Source organism: Sturnira hondurensis, unplaced genomic scaffold (genome assembly GCF_014824575.4).
Source record: "Sturnira hondurensis isolate 20B ecotype Veracruz unplaced genomic scaffold, ASM1482457v3 Scaffold0022215, whole genome shotgun sequence".
In the NCBI taxonomy this organism is placed as follows: Eukaryota; Metazoa; Chordata; class Mammalia; order Chiroptera; family Phyllostomidae; genus Sturnira; species Sturnira hondurensis.
In genome coordinates this window covers 11,969,487-11,986,395 of record NW_028094846.1, presented here as the reverse complement: position 1 = coordinate 11,986,395, position 16,909 = coordinate 11,969,487, and the positions used below count along the sequence as shown (strand labels likewise).

The following is a 16,909-nucleotide window of genomic DNA, read 5'->3' as shown; positions in this document are numbered from 1 at the left end:
GTATATAACACACTGAACACATAGAGCAAAATTCTGAGCAATCATAAAGCAATTATACCCTTGAGCAGCTCGATTTTTTAAAATTTCCCTCACTATTCCCTTAAGTTGATTCCTACTCAGGGATTCTCTCTCAGTCCTGAAATGAGACAATAATGGAATTCCTCAGTGAGACCGAATACGAAAGAATAGAAATGTAAGAGAAGGGCTGTATTAGCTCTTCTTGAATCCTTGTTTCCATTTGCTCTCAACAGTGCTTCTCATGTTCAAGTTTCCCTTCAAAAGAAAATCTTGATTTAGAAGAACAAAATGTACAATCCTCTGTAGCATCCAAACAAGTATATTGTTTAGTTCTTACTAAAGTTAGCAAAAAATGGAAACTGAAAAAATATTTAAAAAGCTTTAGTCTAAGTTATATAATGCCATTCACCATAGTCATGATCTGATACTTTGGTATAAGAGTTTTTAAAACAAAGACTACCAACAGGTAGAAAATTTTCCTTTGCTGCCTTAAGACAGCCCTTGGAGGAGTTTTTACCAGTGTGTTTATTCATAACTTAAATGTTAATTTAAAGAAAAATCACTTCATCGCCTACATGATATACCTTTTAGACGGGTAATTTAATCGGGAAAAGAAAAGTGCCACATTGCTTCTTCCTCCCCCACCAAAAAAGATGCATTCCTGAAGGTTCTCTCTCACTCTCTGTTTCCACCTCTCATCTCTGTCTCTCATATATATATATAATACACACATGTATGTTATATATACATATATGTGTATGCATATATGTCCGACAAATATTTGATTTTGATATTTTTTCCCTCTTTTTACTGCTTCATTATTCTCAATGTGTTTCTCAAACTGCCATACCTTTCCCATTGTATTCATTCACCAAAGAATAATTGAGTACCTGAATGTATTGAGTACCTTCCAGACCCAAAAGGGAGATACAAAAGAAATATAAGACAGCCTCGCACTCCGGAATCTTTCCTTCTCTTCCAGGGGACAAGGTAAAAACACAATATAGCACGAAGTAATTTATATGATTAGTGCCAAAATCAACGTACAGATAGCATGCATTGCACATTTATGTCGAATTTTATAGCTTCCAAACACTTCCCGGTATCTAACGCTCAGAACAATCTTGTCGAGTACACATTATTAACCCCACTTTAGCAGTGAGGAACCTGAGATCCAGAATTTGGAGTGGCGTGCCTCAACCAAACAGACTGAGGGGAAGAATCAAAACTCGAACCAGGATTTATTGATTAGAAGCCCAGTGCCGTTGTCAATAACAGCACGGGAAACCACGAATTGGAACACTTCACAGGGCAACCGCCGGCCTCCTGCTAGAGGTGCAATTAAACCAGACCCCACCGGATGTCAGGAAAACATAAAGCCATCTAAGTGTCTAGCCAAATGTGCAAGTTCATTTTATCCTGAAAATATTTATACTTCAGGGTTATACTCACAGCACAACTACCATTTCTTCCGTTCTAGTGCCCTTCCCTCTTCACTAAGAGCTATGCTCTCAGAAATAGGGATATCAAATAAAATTAAAAAGCTGGCCTGGAGGGATCATATAAATCTTAAATCACAATATCAATCTTAAGGGTCTGGTGTCCACTAATTCTCACACATTTTGTTTCCTCTCAGCAGCGGAGAACCTAACTCGCCCCATAGCTTCTCTGGCACTCTTGCCCCAAATAACCACTTGTTAAAATGTCAGCGATGACCCCACCCCAAATCCCACAGGTTCACCCCAGTTTTGCCCTCCGACCCAGCCCCTACCCAGACACCTCCCCCTCCCTCCCGCGGGACACGATACCTAGTTCAGGCTTTGCAGGGGCCGTTGCGATGCTGTCACACAGCACTGACAGATAAGATGCGACCTTTCGATTCTGTCCTTGGGGATCTCCCGCTGGCCGCGCTGCGTCGTTCCAACCCCTGGAAAGGGGCTCCCGGCTCGGGCACGCAGCGGCGAGCAGAACGCCGACCGAAGCAATGTCTCCGACAAGTGGAACGACGCTCGGCGCTCGGCAGTGCATCACTCCGCCCCATACTCCTGCCAACTGCAGGGCACTCGGTCCGACAACCAGTCCATCCCACTGCACACGCAAGCCCGGCCCAGCGGGATCTTACGCAGGACCCGGATGACAGGTCGTTGGCCGCGGCAGTGAAAGCAAAAACCAAGGCCAACCGCCTCCAGTGTCCATCGCAGCCAACCTAAGACCCCCGAGACTGGACCGCAGAGAAGCGTTTCTATGGAAACCTCCAGGGGTCACGTGGCTGAATCGGACGACCAATTGCCTTTCACCGCTGCCCAAGAGAGCGTTTTGTGCCCTCCCCTGCCCCGCCCCCGCCTCCGCTCCGCCCCGCCCCTTTCCTGCAGAGGACCCGCGCCTGCGCACTGCGTCCAGCGCGCTCCCCGCCTCGCGCGCGCTCCCCCGGGAGTGCCAAGGCGGCGTGGGAGGCTTGAACACTGCGAGAACCTCAGGAGGAAGGACTGTGGCCAGCGCGCAGGCCCAGAACCGCCCGAGCCGGGGCTGCCGGCGACGCCCCAGAGCGGAAGAGGGAAGTGAAGGCACCAAGCCTCGGGTTCCTGCTGGGCTGTGCTCGCTGAGCCAGAGGCAGCACCAAAAGGAGGCCTTTGCCACCGCTCCGGATCGGGGATGTCGAAGAACACGGTGTCGTCGGCCCGGTTCCGGAAGGTGGACGTGGATGAGTACGACGAGAACAAGTTCGTGGACGAGGAAGATGGGGGCGACGGGCAGGCCGGGCCCGACGAGGGCGAGGTGGACTCCTGCCTGCGGCAATATCCTTGCATTCCCCCTACGTCCCCACCCCGCCAGACCCGGCCCTGCCCCCGGACCCCGCGCCTGCAGGGTGTGAGGGGGCGGGCCCCTCCCGGGGGACTGGCGCGGAACTGTCCGCGGGAGCCGGCGGCTTCAACCTGTGTATTTGGGGTCCCCCATTCCGAGGTGACAGGGCTCTCTGATTCTCACTGGGGCGCCCCGAGGCCCCAGGGGCCCGCCCTCGGGTACCAGCTCTGCCAGCGCACCTTCCCAGGCCCCGCGATTCCTCAGGTTGCGCCTGGAGTCCTGCCTCCGGGACCCTGGCTCTGCCGGCCGCTCCCAGGCGGCGCTGGGAAGGTACCTGGGCTGATCAGGACTGATGGGGCGCTGAAGTTTTCCTCCCGGAACGCTGTTTGCTGGGGTCACTTCAGCAGGAATTTCTGTCGGGCAGGAGTGGGCATCTTTCTTTAGTGGTTGTGTGTTTGTTGTGATGGTTTTGTTCTGGTAACCTTAGCTCAATTTATTCTTTGCCGGGAGAAACGAGGCGGTTTGCTGCCTGAGGCTCTGTTCTCTCAGCCTGGGGGCTTTTTTTTTTTTAAGATGTTTTGACTAAATACCAGTTGCACGGAATTTGTTAACCAGAGGAAGGGCGCGAGTACAAAACTACCCAAACTCCGAGAAGAAAGCTTGGAGGCTTTACCTGCTGAGCGAAAGCGGATAGAAAGAAGACAGTGCGGGTGGAGAGTCCCTGGAAATACTTAGATAAACCCCAAAGAATAAAATAGAAAAAGAGTAGCCATTTGTACAGAGCAGAACCATTTTTATGAGTCTGAAATCATTACCATTTTAGATAAAATGCGGCTGCCAGTTCCTGGGTTTGGTTTCTGCATACTTGAATATTCATAACTGAACATTTGCATCAGGTCTTTTTTAGAAAAATGTACATGTTGCAAGAACCAAAGCTGTAGTTTAGATTCTCAATTACTGAATCCACTCGTTTCTAATTATTCTTGAGTGTATTCATAAGGAAGGCTTTGTAGACTCTCCTTATCAATGTCCTATTAAATTATAATGGGGAAATAGATGAGTGACAATATTTGGTAGGAGCTATTTTCTGTCTTAAAGGCACCTAAAATACACCCTTAAACATTTATCAACATACAGATGTTTCTTTGATTTCCACAACTTTCAGTCTGCTGTTGCTCTTTTGAGTTATTTAAGTACTTAAATGTTTGGGATCTTAAAAAGGAGCCAGTGTACAAAAGGCCTGCTTCTCTAGAAGTTTATTAAACCCTGAAAGTAACAGCTTACCACCAACCATAGGTTGTTTTTCTTCAGGAAATACGTGGTGAACATTATTCTGTCCAAAAACACTCTTTGTGATGGAGGAATGATGTTCGTGAAACTAACTTATTTTAGATGACACGAGATGGCTCTTCAGTGGCGCTGCTGTACCCATAGGGAGGATCTGCTCATGGAGATGCTGTCTCTTCTGCTCTGGTTACAAGCAGAAAAGACAGGCGCTAGTTCCTCCCTACAGATGGAGGAACAAGTGAGCTGTGTGTGTGGTTTTCCTTTTAGGGGAATGGCTGTACGTTCTGACCGTCTGATTGGCCTTCCGTGTTTCATACGTGCCAACCCACTGGTGCTTTCAAAGGGAAACTAAATTGAATAGGTATGGCCTAAGACAGTTTGAATAATCTTTATGAAGTACAAGAGAAAATACCCAAAACGGACAGTTAAGTTGTCCCCTAAGGGTCATTGACTCACCTGTTTTATGCCTCTTTTCATCATATTGAGAGGTTACTAATGTGCTGTGTGGCATTTAGATTAGTAATCGACCAGCATTTCCTGTTAGCATTTCATGTAGAATATAATTGTAGCAAAAGTTTGATCTTTTATTTTTCCAGTTAGAATCATGTAAAAAGACATGCTTTGGTTGAGGGTAGGCTCTTTCATTTAGGGTCGTAATAATTCTTGTACATATTTTAGCGGATTTTTAATAAACATCTATTAATAATGTTTTCATATGTGTTTCACTTTCGCAAGGTGTTCATTTGATAATTAGAACCAAGGAGGAAATGGTCTTTATCCTTTTTTTTTAAAAGATTTTATTTATTCATCTTTAGAGGGGAAGGGAAGGAGAGAGGGAGAGATATATCAATGTATGGTTGCCTCTCGTGCATCTGTGCTGGCAACTGGCCTGTAACCCAGGCATGTGCCCTGAGTGGGAATCGAACCCCGGTCACTTGTCTCACAGGCCCGCGCTCAATCCACTGAGCTACACCAGTCAGGGCTCTTTACTCTTAAAGAAGTAATAGTAGAACGTTCTTTTTTGTGTTCAGTATTTTATGTTTGATTGACGTACTTGAAACCAACATGTTGAATTTTCCAATACTGAACACAGTGCCATAGTGACATTTCTTTCTGTGCATAAAGCGAAGTCTTAAGAACCAGTGGTTCCTGGTAGTTGCAGTGCTTTCCCGAGGGCTGCCCTTTGCTGCTTCCCCCTTAACCTCCATCACAGGAAACATGACCGCGGCGCTGCAGGCGGCGCTGAAAAACCCCCCAATCAACACCAAGAGTCAGGCGGTGAAGGTGAGTCCCAGCCAATCACTGACCTCTGCTGACGCCCCAGCGTTCTCACCCAAACCCTCTGTGGTGCCGCCCACCCAGCAAGTCTTTGAACTGTTTGCTGTTCTATGAGTGTTGTGTTTCTAATAAAGAATTTTATGACCTGCTTTTTCAGGGGTAGAGCAGTGTACATGAACATCCTTCTTTGGCCAAAAGTTTATTTCTATAACATCTTTTTTTAATGGCTGCACATAGATACGCTGCAGTTCGTTGATAAACTAATCTCCTTTTGTCATAAACAGTACTGAAGTGAACCACTTTGGGCAAATTATTTCCTTTGCATAAATCCCTAGAAGTGAACCCCTGGATTTGGGAATGCACTTTTTTAAGGCTTCTGAATCGTGTGGTGTTGCCGCACCGCCCTCTGAAAGCTGTGTGAGTTACCTCCCCGGAACAGCTCTTCACTCATTTCAAAAAGCCAATTTACTTCGGTATTTTCTTGTTTAAAAAGAAGCCTAGGGCATTGGCCCCACTCTCCATCGCTATTCCTACATCCTCGGAGCCCCGGGGGATCACCTTAGTTGAATAGTAGTAATAACTGGGGTAAGTGCACAGTCATTATCTAGGCTATATAATTTTATAAGGGGAAACATTTCTTGGTTTTTAAAAGTCATGAGGCATTTCCATTGTATCACCTTCTGCTTTTGTATGAGTGGTTTTTAGCCACAGAGGAGGGGGGCCGTTTAGCTCTGGAGGGGAGGACGCCTTCTAAATTGGTCATGGCATAATGTTCAGACTGAAGGTAACGGTGGGAGGTAGAAACATTCTGTAAGATCCTGACCAGTATTTATGCCGGAAGTATTACTTTGTCTTGAGTAGAAGGAGAAATGAATTATTGAAAGGGTAAACTTAGTGTTCTCTTTGCTTGGCTTAATGAGTAAAAAATAACTTTACTCTTGGAATAGTGTTTTATCAAAAAAAAAGATCATTATAAATGAAGGTCACTGTATCTTACATCCCATAGTCTCTTGACTATAGACATGAAACTTTAAGTTTTATTAAGTTATTTTAGAAGGATAGTTCAAAGACCAGTTTTTAAAATCTGGATTTAATAAATTGGTAAATGATCACATCTGTCTCTAAGCAAATCCTTCTGCTCTACCTTCAAATATGTCGAGAACCTGTCCACTCTTGTCCACCTCCTCTGCTACCGTGATAGCCAAATCCAGCCTATGGCATCGCAGTAACTTCCTAACCGCTCTCCCCGCTTCTTCCTTGTCCCCGGCACCACCACCCCCCCAGCCCCACCAACCCTCAACGTGCAGCCACGTGATCCTGCTCAGATGTAAAGCAGGTTATGTCACTGTTCTTGTCAAAACCTTCCAACGTCGTGAGGCCGAAGTCCCCACAGCAGCCTGCGGGGCTCCCACGCTCCCACCGTCTGTCTGGCTCTTCCCCCCGGAACTCCTTGGGTCCGTGTGCCCGCCCTTAACACACAAACAGCACTCGCTCCTTCCTCTCTCTGGAATACTTTCCTCGGTGTCCCCAAGGTCTCCTCTTTCATGTCCTTTGGGTCTTTACTCCTTGTCATTGTGGCCTTTGCAACTCAACCCCCCCCCACCCACACACACGGTCTAAATGTTCTGTCATTTGTTTACCCACAGGACCGGGCAGGCAGCATCGTGTTGAAGGTGCTCATCTCCTTTAAAGCCAACGACATTGAAAAGGCAGTGCAGTCCTTGGACAAGAACGGCGTGGACCTCCTGATGAAGTACATCTACAAAGGCTTCGAGAGCCCCTCCGACAACAGCAGCGCCGTGCTGCTGCAGTGGCACGAGAAGGTGAGCGCGGTCCGCGGGGCTGCGGCCGGGCCTCCGCGTGGGGAGGGGCGGGGCCAACGCCGCTCCCCGGTGGGTTTGACTTCTCGGCTGATATCTTCGTTATTACAAATACATGCATGAAAACGAAAGTTTCGACTATGCTTACGAGCCTTGGTCTTGAGAGTCTGATTGGCAGCATTTTTATGTAATGATTATGGTTTCATAAACGTAATCTTGAACTTCGAACTAGATCCAATCTTTGAGAAGAAAAGAAATAATAGAGATCAAGAATTCTTTAACAATGGCCAAAGGTAAAAACAGCCCAGGTGCCCGTAGACAGATGAACAGATGAACAGATGAACGAAATGCGGTACCTCCGTACAGTGGAACACAGTGGAAATTGTTTCATTCCCAAAAGGGAGTTCTCATACTTGCTACAGCATGAATGCATCTGAAAACATTATGCAAAGTCAAATAAGCCAAATACAATGAGACAAATACGGTGTGATTCCACTTATATGAAATATTTAGGATAAGCAAATTTATAAAGACAGAATGTAGGTTATACCGGGGGGTGGGGAGAGGAAGAATAAAGAGTTAATTCCTGATAGCACCAAGTTTCTGTTTAGGCTGATTGGAAATGGTGGTGATATGTGTACCGTCTTGTGAATATAATGAGTGCCACTGAATTTTAAGAATGAACATGTAAGAATGGCTCAAAGTGGCCCGCTCTGTGTTAAAGGTATATTTTCTGACATCTTACAATTCCCAAAACTCAATTTTTCGGAAGTTATTGTCTGTGCATCTGCGTGAAAGCACACACATCTAAGATAAACACCCTATTTAGCCTCCGTCAGGCCACGTTATCCCTTACACACTATCAAACAAAAGTGCTGGTATTTAGGGGCAGGGTCACCGTAACTCCCAGTTCCCCCCAGTTTCTACTGGTTGTTGCGACGTAATTGTGACCAGTTCCCTGCCGCTCTGCGTGCCAGTTCGGGGGAGGGTTTCTGCGGCCATCCTGCTCGTGAAACACTCTCTGTTTGCGGGGCCCTGCGCTGTTGGGTTTCAGTGAATCCTTACAGCAGCTCTCTGGGGTGTACAGACCTCTTCATCCTCCTCGGTTTACAGAAGAAGAGCCAGCGTTAGAACCTAAGTGACCCAGTTGCAGCCTAGCTCAGGATCCCGGCAAACACCCCGAGGGAGAGCTGATACTGTTCCTGGTGGTGGGGCGATCGAGGCACATACCTCGTCTTCATTTCTGTCTGACATCAGTCGCCCGTTCTTCGCCGTCTTACCTCCTAAGTGCTTCTCAGTCGTCCACCCAGATCCATCTTCAGCGCCACGGGGGGCAGCACCTTTCCCAGTCTGTCGTGTGGCTTCCCAAACTGGCCCCCCAGCTGCTGGCTGCACCTCCCTCGCGTCTGGTCTCTGCCCAGTCGCCAGAATGCCCCTGAGAACCCAGATCCACCCTGTCCGTCCCCTGAAGCATGACGTCCAGCTCCGCAGGGCCAGCCTCACGTTCTGTGTCGTTCTCCTCCTCCTGCTCCAGCCTGACCCGCCTTTTCCCAGAACGCGCCGTAATGCTTCACGCTTCTGCACCTTGCTCATGACCTCGCTACCCGAGTGCCTCCTCTCCCTCTTATGTCAGTCTGTCCCCTGCTCACCCATTTAACGTATCATTTTCTCCAGGGAGCCTTACCTGACCATTCCACATTTCTCTCTACCCTCAAGCTAGGTACGTGCCTTCCTCGGTGCTTTTGTAGCCCCTAGAGCACAGCCCTGATACTTCCTACAGGGCGGTGTGGTGTGGTATAGTGGTTGGTGTGTGTGTGTGTGGCTCCCTGGTGCACCAGATGGTGCTGCACGTACTCTTGCATCGACACCCAGCGTACAGAGGTGTTCAGTAAGTGTTCCGTGAACACAGTAATTATAGCTTCAAATTTCTACTTAATCGTGACTCCCAGTTTTTCACAGTAAACTGAAGGTCCTGAAGGTCTTAGCTATTCAATAATAATGTTTCGCTTGGGAGGAAAAAAGCTGACAAAGACCAGCTGACTCAATAGGACTTAGGTTGGTTTTTCCCAGGTTGGGCTTCTGCCAGACAGTGTGGAGAGTAAGAGCAGAATCCGCGCCCTGAACGTGTATTTGAGCACCTGTTCAAGGCAAGAGCGTTAGGCCCCAGGTCCTTTAGAACAGCGTACTATAAGGTATTCGTGTCTCACCGGGAGGTAAGTGCACGGTCAGGAACTCCAAAGGTTTGGTTTATGACTCTTCCCCAGTGCCAAGAACAGTGCCTGGTGCCTAAGAGGTGTTTAGAAATATTTATGAAAAATAGTTCAAAAATCAGTAAGTGCACACAACCTTAAGAAAATGTTTTCGTTGGTATGAGAATTGGTTCTTTACAATCCCATCAACACTTGCATTTGGTCTGTTTCCAGGCGCTCGCCGCGGGAGGAGTGGGGTCCATTGTTCGCGTGCTGACCGCCCGGAAAACCGTGTAGTCCAGCAGGAACTGGACATCTCCTGCGGGTGTGGGAGTTGCTGGTACAAAGACCAAAACAACCAAATGCCACCGCGGCCCTTTGGGCAGCCTGTGTTCCTCTCAGCTTTGCCTTCTCGCTTCCTCTTTCATATCTGTAAAGAAGAAAATTCCATGTCCGTTTTCCTTCCCTGAAAATTGGGATGCTATAGAGGGAATTTTTCAGCAGGCGTGCTTCGTGCTCTCGAAGCTGTTTCAGTGATATGTATACCAGTGTGTATATAGCCTAATTCACATTCAGGTTTAATTGTGCAATTTTTAACCCCTGTCAGCTGGTGGTTTTTTCATTTTTCTGTGGGGGTTTTTTTTGTGTGTTTTGGTTTTTGTTTTTGACTAATAGTGATAAATTCAATGAGAATTTGATGCCAATTTCCTAACTCATTGCTAGCCAGGAAATGATTCTTATGAAAAATATGTTCGAGAGCCTGGCAGTTAGTTCTTAACATTGCAAAACTGGACCTTACTTCCCTTATTTAAGCAGAATGTGTCTCTGGAACAAGTGGCAGGCGAAGACCACTGCCAGGTCCCAGCTGCGTCCCTGCTCACCTCCGGTCAAGTCCTCTGCTTCCTCTCGACGTCCCCCGATCATGGCCTCTCAATTTCTTTGTGGTTACCAGGGTCCAAAGCAAGGAGTCTTGCTCTGCACAAATGTATCTCTTAGATACCAGAGCCTGTTGGGTGTGAGCATAAAGCTTGTGTCCCCATGGTGTGGCCCTGTTTGGGAAGCTACTCCACTTCAGGAAGGGCATGGACACTGGGCTGGAGTTCAGTCTCTGGGCGGCCTCGGGATGAGACGCTCTTTTCCTTGGAATCAAAGGGGCTGCGTCAGGCGTTGCGGGCCATCTGACACGCCCTGTAAGTGTCTTCGGTGTCCTTCAGGGCCATTGGGATCTCAGAAGATTTGGTTCAGACCCAAACACACATCCTGTATTTTAGCTCAGTGTTTTTTAAGAGAAGAAAATGCCACACAGCAGAAAGTGTTTACTTTGTTTTGGACACACCAAATCGGCTCTCAGAAAAGTGGCCGGTGCTCCCCGAGCCGCTCTTCAGTGGCTCCAGAACAGACCCCCGAGGGTGTGTGCCCGGGAGGGAGAGCAGCTGGTGTGGAGGACCCACGTGGATCACCAGTTTCACAATCACCGACGCACGCGAAAACTGGTGCAGAAATTCTACAAACTCTTGGCTGTTTTTGATACCTGCCTTTTGTTTTGTAAAAGTGATACAGTTCCAAAAATAAAACATCAGTGTTGAATAGTTGATTTTTCTAACTCTTACTGTAGTGCTCACTGAATGTATAGTTATTGAAGAGAAAAGATTTCCTCTTTCACCGCCAGGTTACCGTACTCTTTGACCAGAGCTCGTTGGGTGCAGCAGGTGGGTAAAACCACCTTATTCAGACATCTGGCAGTAAAGAAGAGGGGAGACTCATGAGTGACGTCAGAGCTCTTGGCAGCGATTCCATCGTGTTCCTGGTGCCAGCCGAACGAACACCCCCCTTGTCACTGCCCAGAGACCTAGACCAGAATGTGCAGAGTAGCCTATAGCAGCGACAGCCACTCAATTTCCAGCTTCTAAACTCTTCCTGACACCACAGATGTACTTCTCACCGGCTCTCGGGAGCCTGTGTACTCTCCCACTGCGCCTGATCCGTGCTCTAAAGCTTGGGAACCCTATAGGCAGCGCAGAGGGCGCTGAGCGAAGATACACTAAGCAGTAGGTGTTAGGCAGTTACAGCACAACCACTCACAAACTGATACTGCAATGCTTCTTCGTAAGATCCTCCTTAACAACACTTTCAAGACTGTAGTGTTGGGGAAAATTCTGGAGTTTTACATTTTACAGTCACAAAAATGGGTGTACACAAAATCTGCTGGTCAGCTTTACTCAGGGGAGGTAGTAAAAACAGTTAACAGTGAGTGCCGCAGGGGACTGAATCCGAGTGGGTTACAGCTGGAACCAGCTGGCTGGCGGTTGCATCTTGCTCAACGTCCGCCCGGGTTACACCAGCCGTGACAGGAGTCTGTCCTGGCGGAAAGAGGGGGACAGTCAGGATGGATTGTGGGGGGAAAAAAGAGGCAAACGCCAAAGAGCTCTTTCAGCCCAAAAGTGGTTCTCCACCTGCCGTTCCCTCTGCCTGAATCTCTGGTTTTATTGATTCAGTTCAGTCCATTGTGTGTGGTTTTTGCCACTTTTTAAAGGGGGGACATGGCATATACACCCCTTTTTGGTCATTAGGTAACAGCACGGTTTCACTAACAGTCACACTTAATAGGGAGTATGAGGATAAGGAAATCCAGTAACACACTGTGAAATCAAATCTGCAGATGGTATGAACTAGGAAATACTTCTTGGTTAAGCCCTCGCTGTGCGTGTTCCCTGGGATCGCGGTGCACATACATAAAGGGTGAGCGACATCTGCTTGCTCACGAGTTGCTCTCAGCCTAAGTGAGGAGGACTATGAAAGCACGTCAAAGTCAATGTCATACACTTCAGTGTGTGACGGCAAGTGCAGGTAGCGTCGGGGGCCGTGAAGTCAGGGTGGACGAGAGCAAAGGGACAGGTCAGTCAGTCTGCACCGGGCCTGGTGGGGCAGGCTCGGACGGAGGCGCAGCGGACGTGAACGGAGCAGAAAGAAGAGCAAGTTGAAGCCCATTGTCCCTGTTCCTGTGGCTTCAGTGTTTTTAACGTGAAGGTCTAGGCAGTGCAAGTTATTGAGAAGACGAGGCTTTGACAAAGTGTGGGAGGTTTGCGCAAGTTGCAAGATTATCGAGAATGATACTGTTAGCTGAAACAGATGATGGTCACTTCATCGCACCCTTTTAAAGCAATGAAAGAATGGGAACTTCATTTTAGAAGAAGGAAAGCATTGACTTTCATAATCAAGAACCTTACAAAAAGGGAGGGGTGATTTATCCTTTAAGTATTTTTGATTTATTAAAATGGCAGTTATGTTTAGGGTTTGTTCGAAAAGCCGTTCGTTCACACTGAGACATCAGTAGCCCTGCCTCCTGGCCCAGAGTTACACAGATTTATGAAATATAACACAAATAGCAGGAAGCCAAAGTCAGCTCCCCAGCGTGTGGTGGTTGTAATATGGCCTTTCATTTCTAAAGCAAGATTCCGAGTGTGAGTAGGTGCGCGAAAACACAAAAGCCACCCTTACCAAGGACGGGGTCCGTCCCATCGCCTGTTTTACCTTCAGAACTGAAGCTCAGGGAATAGGCGTGAGACCACACGGCCTGTAGGGCTCAGAAGCAGAACTTCATCTCACACCGGCCTGACTCCAAGGCTGGATCACGCTTCCTTCTCAAGTTCAGTGCTTGGGGATCAGAGATATTTTCCAGGACAAATGAGGATTGGGGCTTTCTCTAGAAATCTCCAACTTTAATATTTGCAGAGGACTGCTGAGAGGTAAAATCCACTCAGGAGTCCTTCAGAGAGGCAAACATTGACAGGTGTAGAAGTCAGAGGAGATTTGGAGAGATGCTTACGACCCGAGAGACATACTCAGCATAGTGATTTTTTCACGGTGAGTTTTGCCTGCCTTTTGATGATTTTTAAAGCGATGAGGTCAGAGGTCAATACCCATAACATTCACAGCTCCACTGGGACAGAGAAAAGTGACCAAGGGCAGTTTCTCTCGTATCTTGCTCTTTACGCAGTATTTTTAATAGTGTCCCTGTTTTTCATTTTCTCATGACGGCGTATTTTCACTCAAATTTCTATTTTATTTAGTTTCATCATAATTCCATTTGGCAAAAACCGGAACTGCCACCTCTCATTTCATTAGCCAAGTCGAATAGGTTTTTGGCCATAACTAAAAACCGTTTGCTTCATTGGTCCCTGAGCCTCTCTTGGGCCTCCTTCAATGCCATGGTCAGGGGCTCCGTTGTAGGGGCACCTCGGGTCGGAAGCTTCCGCCTCTGTCCACCCTTCTGGAGTGCCCTCGCGTGCCGGTTGCAAAGCCGGTTTTTGCAGGAGAAATCCTGAGAAAGGCAGGATCCCCGAGATAAATGTGGGCTTGGAGAAATTGGGTTCAAAATTATACACCATGTGTAGATGAGGACCCAACACACCGTCCACCAGGCACCAACCCGACAACACATTTGTGTTCTTAGTATGTGGCAGTGCCCTGCATCAGCCGGCCTGTGGCAGGCTTGCATGGGTTCGGGCAGGTTCGAACCTGCTGTTGTCCACCTCTACCTTTCCCACATTTTATTTTGTTTTGCCTTGCATTCTTCCCCTTCCCTAATTCATTTCTTCTCTAATTTCTTTTTCTCTCTCATCAGTCCCTGCATCTGCTCCCTGACTGCCCTCGTTTTCTCTCTACTCCTCCTGCCGAGGCACTCAGAGTCATTCCTATTAATTAAATACATACCTACTAATTAAATATGCAAGTGGTGCCCTGGCTGGTGTGGCTCAGTGGATTGAGCGCCGGCCTGCGAACCAAAAGATCACTGGTTTGATTCCCAGTCAGGGCCCATGCCAGGGTTGTGGGCCAGGTCCCCAACAAGGGGTGCATGAGAGGCAACCACACACTGATGTTTCTCTCCCTCTGTATCTCCCTCTCTTCCCCTCTCTAAAAATGAAATAAAATAATAAAATAATATAGCAACTATGCTGGTGGTGCTCAGGCAGGTTCTTTTAGGTAATGCCCTCCCAACAAGAACCTCTAGTGGACTGGATTAATGCGTGGATGGCTTATTTCTAAACTGAGAAGATGCTTTTACTTTTATAGATTGCTCTGCTTCGCGATTGAGCAAATAACCCAAAATCTAAGACACATTTTCACATACCTGATTTTTCCCTTTAGATTCACAAATCATTTCCCCTTACTGACAGACAGTGCTAGAGAGTGCCAGCGTGGTTAGGAACGGGGTGATGGACCCCATAAAAACAAATCTAATAGGCCATACAGAGTTTAGGAAGGGGTGGTCTAAAACAAGGCTCCTTCTGTTCGCAGTCCTGCAGGGGCCTTTCCCCCATCCTCTCTCCCCCTCAGCCCGACACGGCTAATGTGGGAGTGATAGAGAACATGTGTAAACCCCAGGGCCGAACCGTTCTGTGTGGGAAACTTCAGGTGCCCTTTGTACTCATCAGGTACAGAAGCCCGGGGCGCACAGAAGCGCAGCGTGTCAGCCACCTCAAGGTGGCGCTACTTCCCCACGTGGACGAGCCACCGCAAGCCAGGGGACGCTGTTCACGGTTACATTTCTGTTATCCTTCACCACTGTATTACTTGGATGTTTAAAAATTATACACATAAATTGTCTTCGTTTACACGACTTACCTCTCTTTGTGGCAGTTCTCTAAAGCTATATAACACAAATTGAATAGTACGTGACACCTGAATTTCACAGTCCAGCGCGCCAAGACTCCCGTATTTCTCAGCCCAGCATCTAGTTGACACTCTCTGGGACATACCCTCTCCGCCCCTCTGCTATATACTATATACAGCCTTCCTGAAGTCACAGTCCCTGTGTCGTACTCATTCTCCACAGTCCCTTGAACAGTTGACACATAATAATGAGTCACCCATTGGACAGTCTTTTACTTACAGATTTATAGAGGCTCCTTTTATCACAGGGTTGTTAAGTCTTTTGTTTGTAATGGAAATGTCAACTATTTTCTCACACTTTGCCTTTTGACTTAATGATAGCTTTTAGCATTTACAAAGTTATTTTATCTTCTAGAATTGAGTTTATTAATCTGTTCATAGCAGTTGAGGTTCAAGTCATGACTGGTTTGCCCTCATGCAAAAGTCCCACACAGCTCCTAACTGACCTTTCCCAGAACTTGAGGGTATTTTTCTTAAGCTATATAGCCCAAACTACCCACAATGTTTTATATGTTAAGGTACAGTTTCACTGTAATTCCATCAAATATCTACATGCCAGGGGCTGCTTAGAGTATGTAAGATACAATTCTTATCTTTCAGGACCTAGATTCTAAGGAACAGATACACAAGCAACTACTGATGTTCTGCAGGGAACAGGTTATAATAGAGGAAGGAGTAGTCAGCCTATCCCACGGGGAGTAATTACCTCTCCAAGGCTGAATGTTAAGGAAAAGCTGCAAAACCCACCTCACTGGGTTTTGAAGGCTACATAGGAGTTTGCCAGGTAATGAAAGAGCACAATAGCAGAAATCACACAATTAGCATTCTGGAATCCTGTTCGTTATTGGTATTAAATCAAGTCAATTAAGTGATACCACAGTACCTACCACTGAGCAATTGAGCACTGGTTCCAAGTTTTCTGGGTCCTGAGATAAAAAGTGAAAGTTTTTTTTTTTTAACTCCACGTTTATTCTACCCAGAGGAAATGATACCCCATGTTTATTCTGCCCAGAGGGAAGCCATCTGCTGCAGAGACACAGCCACTTACGAAGGACATGCCACAGATGTTGGGCCAGGAAGCATCCGAGAAAGGCACACTGCGCTCGGTGGTGACTCTGCAGTGCTGGAAGCACTGTCCCACTCTGCTCTGAGTAGGCCACCGTGGGGCCAGCAGCCAGGCAGGCCACAGTGACCATGTCTGCCATGGATGTTAGAGGGATGAAATTATAGCACATGTGCTGGTCAATTATATATATTTTAAAGATTTTATTTATTTTTAGAGAGAGGGGAAGGGAAGGAGAAAGAGGGAGAGAGACATCAATGTACGGTTGCCCCTCACATTCCCCCTACCAGGGACCTGGCCCGCAACCCAGGCATGTGCCCTGACTGGGAATCGAACTGGCAACCCTTCAGTTCATAGGCTGGCACTCAATTCATTGAGTCACACCAGCCAGGGCCAATTGTATTCAATTCCTGAGTTAGTTGACCCCAGCCTTTATCTACAGCCCATTCCCAACTAAAAGTAGGGCTGACTCATAGCACGACTCCAGGAGACCTCACGCCATGCTGTCGTGTTCTAAGGGGGGCTACTCATAGGGAATCAGTGTAAATGGGGCTCCCTGATACTGTTCCACATAATATTAACTAAAGCTCTGCTTAACTTCAAGTGCCAACCCCCCAAAAATCATACCTACATTTCTCTACAGGCCTGCTCTATTCTTGTTTTTCTTCTGAGTCAGCTTACTCTCCTTCATCAGTCACAGGAAAAAACATGTCCCCCAGGAGGCCCCTCAGTTTTCATGTTCAGGCCCCAGAGCCAGACCGACTACGCTTTCTCAGTTT

General features: G+C 47.3%; 2 protein-coding genes across 4 annotated transcripts in view; one reads left to right on the top strand and one right to left on the bottom strand.

The window, feature by feature from the left end:
• RGL1 (ral guanine nucleotide dissociation stimulator like 1) overlaps nucleotides 1-2,250 on the bottom strand; it is a 221,882-nt gene extending 219,632 nt beyond the window's left edge. For 2 of the 3 annotated variants that reach the window (XM_037035324.1, XM_037035328.1), the window contains exon 1: nucleotides 1,827-2,249. The gene's annotated coding sequence lies outside the window, so the exon portion shown is untranslated. Of the gene's footprint in view, nucleotides 1-1,826 lie in introns of all 3 variants that reach the window. The other variant, XM_037035325.1, reaches the window with a different exon arrangement.
• Nucleotides 2,251-2,451: 201 nt separating this feature from the next.
• On the top strand, nucleotides 2,452-10,988 carry ARPC5 (actin related protein 2/3 complex subunit 5). Its single transcript, XM_037035036.1, has 4 exons — nucleotides 2,452-2,813; nucleotides 5,319-5,391; nucleotides 7,032-7,208; nucleotides 9,629-10,988. The coding sequence occupies exons 1-4, from the start codon at nucleotides 2,671-2,673 to the stop codon at nucleotides 9,689-9,691; spliced, it is 456 nt and encodes a 151-aa protein (XP_036890931.1). The 5' UTR covers nucleotides 2,452-2,670; the 3' UTR covers nucleotides 9,692-10,988.
• Nucleotides 10,989-16,909: the final 5,921 nt, after the last annotated feature.